Raw genomic sequence first — 5,222 nt, forward strand, 5'->3', positions numbered from 1 at the left:
TAATATGGTTGAGCACACATTATCCTGAGTGTGTTTATTGGCTGTGAATCGTGTTAGATAATTAGCAGGACTTCATCAGATTCCTTCGTCGTGCTCTTTGAAGAGTGCCACATAGGCTACGTGAGGAATAACTTGTCTTTTTAACAGTTCTAATATACAGGAAGCCAGGAAGGGGGGGGTTGGCAGTAGTCCTGCACTACCGTCTCACGGATCCCCCGTGGTACCTATTCATTCGGAATACACTTTGAATTTAATCTTGACACCTCATCCCTCACAGTACACACACAAGTCGGGTTCATGGTGGGACTGCATGTCTACAGGGTCTCCAAAAGTCCACGGGTCGCAAAGTAACTAACACGTCCATTAGTGAGGTCTTGGGAACAGAGTCGGCGTGTAATTGAGTAATTAAGAGAGATTAAGTGTTAATAATATAGCTGGGTCTACGAGAACAAAATGTGAGACATTTTTTCCGTACAATTATTTATGCTTACAATCGGCGATATGCGTTCAGTGCGCATGTGCATTATATTCAATATTTAATCTCAATTAACTTATCACAAAAAAGTATTTTAAAAACATTTGAATATTGACAAACGTCTTTAAACATTTTTTTTATGAATTTACGCTTCCTAATAATTTAGGATTTGTTACAAAACTAGCACGACGTCGCCCAATACACATCTTTTTTCAATTGTGACGTAGGGACGTTTAAATCAGTATTCTAACAAGGATCACCTGTTTTCAGGGGATGTGTGGCAGGAAACGGAGAAGCAGACGGAAGTCGTCAGGTAGGCTGTTTACAATGCAGTTTAATTATATGTATTTTTAAACGTTTAATCGAACACAGTTCAGCCTTTGTCAATGTACAGTTTGTCAACAGCATGTCCTCACCTGGTTTTACTGACATCTTCCATTGTGAAGACACTCAGCAATCAAAGGGGCTGTTCTCATACACTGATGATGGGCTAAATGATAGTTTGGACGGGTAAGACAATGGTTAGATAATTCAAAAATTGTAGATTTTAAGTTTGTTTCTTTCTTTATATTAAAGGATTAGTTCACTTTCAAATGAAAATTAGCCCAAGCTTTACTCGCCCTCAAGCCATCCTAGGTGTATATGAGTTTTTATTTTTGATAAACATAGTAAGTGATATTTTAATGAATATCTTGACGAATCATAGCTTTATAATGGCAGTGAACAGGAATCACGGTTATGAGAGCTGAGGAAAGTGCATCCATCCATCCACATCCATCCTCATCCATCCATCATAAACATATTCCACATGGCTCCAGGGCCGTTTTAACAAGTTAGGAAGTGAAATATGGTGTGTGTCAGTTACTTTTTTTCCCCGTAAGTTGAATAGGGAAGGCACATAGCATAAGCTTTTTGAACTGTGTTTTACACTTTATTTGTATGTTGAAAACGGAAGGCGGTCTGGTGGAAGCTAGATATTTTACTTCATAACATGTTAAATATGGATATTTTTTTAAACAAATGCATCGCTTTGCTTCAGAAGGCCTTTATTAACCCCCCGTAGCCGTGAATGGATGCAGATGAAAGCACTTTCTTCAGCTCATACAAGTGACCCCTGTTCACTGCCATTATAAAGCTCGGATGTGTCAGGATACTTATTAAGGCTACGTCCACTCGAACCCAGAGCTTACCCTAACCAATCTTTTTTTTTTTTTTTTCCTCTCGTCTCAAAATATCTGCGTCCACACGAAACCACTGAAATGACTCAAAATGATGTAGTATACATGCCAGACCAGTATGTGGTGCTGTAATTCTGCCACAGAGATGCACCTAAAACGGGGAATAAGACTAAACCTTGCGCGCTGTATACCAACTATAGTAAAGCTTAGAAATAACGCTTTATTTTAGCTCAGTAGCTTCTGCAGCATTTCTGCAGCACAAGCATTGCTATTGTTGTTGCTGTTTTGTGCTGTTAGCGGCGTCTGACTAGGGTCGACACGTGGGTGATGACATCATCATTTCACAAAATATACGGATTGGCTGTCCAAACGAAAACGCAAAGATGGCGTTTTCATATTTATCCACTCTGGGACCCGATTTCAAAAAATAACGGTTTCACCTTTCGAAAACGCCAGATCTGTGTGGACGAAACACTTATCCGATACAAAATTTGTGCGTATTGACAAAAACACGTCTCGGAAACACGACAGGGCCTAAAATATCTCTGATTGTGTTCACCAGAAAGAAGAAAGTCATATACACCTAGGATGGCTTGAGGGTGAGTAAAGCTTGGGCTAATTTTCATTTGAAAGTGAACTAATCCTTTAAGTGTAAAAACTAATATTCAGTGAGGGCAGCTTCCTAAAAAAAAAAAAAAACTAGGCTAATTCCAAATACATGTATTAAACAACTGTTTTTTTCAGGAGTTCAACTGAATTGACTGATGTTTTTGAAGAGGAGTTCTGTGAGGGTGAACTCTGGATTCCTCCAAATGATGATTTGACACAACAAATTGCTGCCCAGCTCGAGGACTACCTTTCTGATGAAAATCTATCAGATGATTCTTTTCTGCTTAAACATGTCCAAAGAAACAAGATGGGTTATGTTAGTTTGAAGCTACTGACATCTTTCAAAAAGGTGAGATTTAAGGCTGCGTTCACACTTGGTTTATTTGGTCTGGACCAAAAAAACATTTAGTCCTGGTCTGATTAGCATTCAGGGGTGCGTTTCCCGAAAGCATCGTTTGTGAACTATGGTCGTAAGTCCCATTGAACTCTACTGGTAACAACGGAATTTACGACCATAGTTCGCTTTGAGAAACGCACCCCAGATCGGCAATTTTATCACCAAACCTAAAGTCACACAACCTGATTAGTTGGATTTTATGACGCATTGCCTATTTTGACATCCAAAACAATGCTGCGTGCCGAGATAAATGCGCTTGTTGTGTGTGCGCGTCACCTGCATATGATGGTATTTTTAACAGCCGGGAACTCGTGAAGAGCTTATAAAAATGTGTAAAGGAGTCAAAACAGCAGCGGGAATCCATCCGTCACGCACACATACGATCTGCTGCGTGGAGACGCGCGTCTGATGCCTGTCATGGGCAAACTCACAACTATGACGAGAAAAAACGATATGCGTGAGGAGTCTGCCCTTTTTAGGGTCTCTTCTTCCTGTTTTTGGTTCGTTTACAGTTCTTTGGTCCGTGTTGCATTCATATATCATTTGAACCTCACCAGACTTAGTTTGCAAGCGGACCGAGACCCATCTTTTTCAGCGGTCTCGGTCCGCTTGTTTGGTGCTCACCAGGGTTCAGATGGCAGCGTTCATACATGTTCAAGTGAACCGCACTAACAGCAATCGCACCATGGTTCGTTTTAATCTAACCAAACATGACAAGTGTGAATGCACCCTAAATTAACCAACATCATCTTGATCTGAGTAGAAGTGTTATCATCAGGAAATGTGTTTTTCATTGATTTGTCATAGATTAGAGATCTCACACGAGACTGGCGCACCACACTGGCGGCTGCAAGAACCTCTCCGCTGCTGGAAGTGAATGAACTTGGTACCAAGGTGCGACGAAGGACTCCAGTACCCAACTGGCTCCTGTGCATTCCCACAAGCAAGCTGCTTCTGGCCTGGAACTTCTTCGATGGCGTTGACCCAGTCAAGGACGAGTTAAAAGAGTCACCGGGTGGAGAGCAGCTAGGCATAATGGAAGCCGCAATGCGGGTGTTTTCCCCCTACGGCACCATTTCTTCTCTCCGCATTCTGCGCCCAGGAAAAGAGATCCCTGCAGAGTTGAAACGCTATACTAAGAAACACGTCGAACTGGGGCGCAAAGTGTGTGCTGTGGTGGAGTACGAGTATCTAGAGGGCGCACGCAAAGCCTACGAGGCCCTGAAGGCAGAAGAGCAGCAGCAGGGAGGAAGGGGCATTTGTGTGGTCCTGCTGGGTAGCCGTGGAACCCGTAAGCCAGGATGGAGCCAAAACCTAGTGGAGGAAGAGTCAGAAGAAGGTATTGACAGTGACGGTTTAAAAAAGCCTAACAGAAAAGCCAGGCGGTACATTTATTCTTTGGAGGATTCGGCTGTTTGCAGCTCTTCAGAGTCTGATTTTGCCCCTGCCTCACCCCGGCCCAACCGCAGAGTCTCCCGCCCACAGGCCCTCTACGGCAGTCCTCTCGCCATCCCGCGGATATCGACTTTCCGCTCTGACCCTTACAAGAATCCTCTGTGCAGTCCCGTAGGGAGCCCCCTCCTGCCTCGCAAGCTTTTTCCTTGCAGTCATGTGACCTCTCCTCTGGCCACACATCCTCTCAGCAGCACGCCCACTGCAGCTGGTACATCCTCCTTCAGCAGGTACAAGGGCTCGGATGAGCTCTCCCCAGATGACTTGGGGTTCACGGGCAGCCCGTGGGTCCAGAGACGTAAATATGCCGCCCAGGTCATTCAGCCTGAGATGGGTAGCTTGTTGTCATCCAATCAGATTGTGAGGTCTTTGGGTGTCCTGGTTGTGCGCCAGCCTGTCGGCCCTGATGGGACCAAGGGTTTTCACAACTGCATTGGTAGGGGGAAGGTGCTGCTGCCCCACTGACCCTATCAAAGATGCATTATAAAGTCTTTTTTTCCATCACTCAGCCTGTATGTGAGAACCGTATTCTGCAGTGCAACAGAAGCACTTTTAACGCAACATAATTACTGACATGTTGATTGCTCCTATTAATGAAATTAGGGGGGGGATGTAATGTAAAAAAGTATCTAATTAAATATTGAATAAAGATGAATTTGTACTCCAATTTTCCTGAATTTGTTAAAGGGATAGTTCACCCAAAAATGCCCACTGTCCTATTTTTGTTTATTAGATCAGTGAACTCGCTATTATGACATCATCTAACGAAATTTAATGACCAGTTTTAGCTACTTTTATTTAAAAGCAGTTAGCATTGCTGTATATATGCCTACAGGAAGTAATTTAAATCCTAATATAAAAGGGTTAGAAATGAATTTTCTGTCACTAATTACTCACCCTCATATCATTCCAAACCCGCAAGACCTTTGTTCATCTTCAGAATGCAAATTAAGATATTTTTGATGTAATCTGAGAGATTTCTGACCTCCCTATAGAGAGCAATGTCATAACCAATTTCAAGGCCCAGAAAGGTAGTAAAAGACATCATTAAAAACCACTGACTACAATGGTTCAACCTTAATGTTATGAAGCATGTGTGCCATAAAACAAA

At 42.7% G+C, this 5,222-nt stretch overlaps 1 protein-coding gene across 1 annotated transcript; it reads left to right on the top strand.

Annotated features, from left to right (window-relative positions):
• The first annotated feature begins 837 nt into the window (after positions 1–837).
• larp6b (La ribonucleoprotein 6, translational regulator b) lies at positions 838–4,756 on the top strand. The gene is made up of 3 exons (XM_067387439.1): positions 838–985; positions 2,398–2,611; positions 3,467–4,756. Exons 1-3 carry the CDS (start codon positions 882–884, stop codon positions 4,574–4,576), a joined length of 1,428 nt encoding a protein of 475 aa, XP_067243540.1. The 5' UTR covers positions 838–881; the 3' UTR covers positions 4,577–4,756.
• The last annotated feature ends 466 nt before the right edge of the window (positions 4,757–5,222 follow it).

The sequence above is a fragment of the Chanodichthys erythropterus genome, chromosome 6, assembly GCF_024489055.1.
Source record: "Chanodichthys erythropterus isolate Z2021 chromosome 6, ASM2448905v1, whole genome shotgun sequence".
NCBI classification, from domain to species: domain Eukaryota; kingdom Metazoa; phylum Chordata; class Actinopteri; order Cypriniformes; family Xenocyprididae; genus Chanodichthys; species Chanodichthys erythropterus.

Bases quoted from the DNA above. Each gene is read 5' to 3' on its own strand.
- larp6b (XM_067387439.1), top strand. From the start codon at position 882: ATGTCCTCACCTGGTTTTACTGACATCTTCCATTGTGAAGACACTCAG. The intron at 986-2,397 runs GTAAGACAATGG...TGTTTTTTTCAG, and splicing joins CTAAATGATAGTTTGGACGG to GAGTTCAACTGAATTGACTG. The intron at 2,612-3,466 runs GTGAGATTTAAG...GATTTGTCATAG, and splicing joins TACTGACATCTTTCAAAAAG to ATTAGAGATCTCACACGAGA.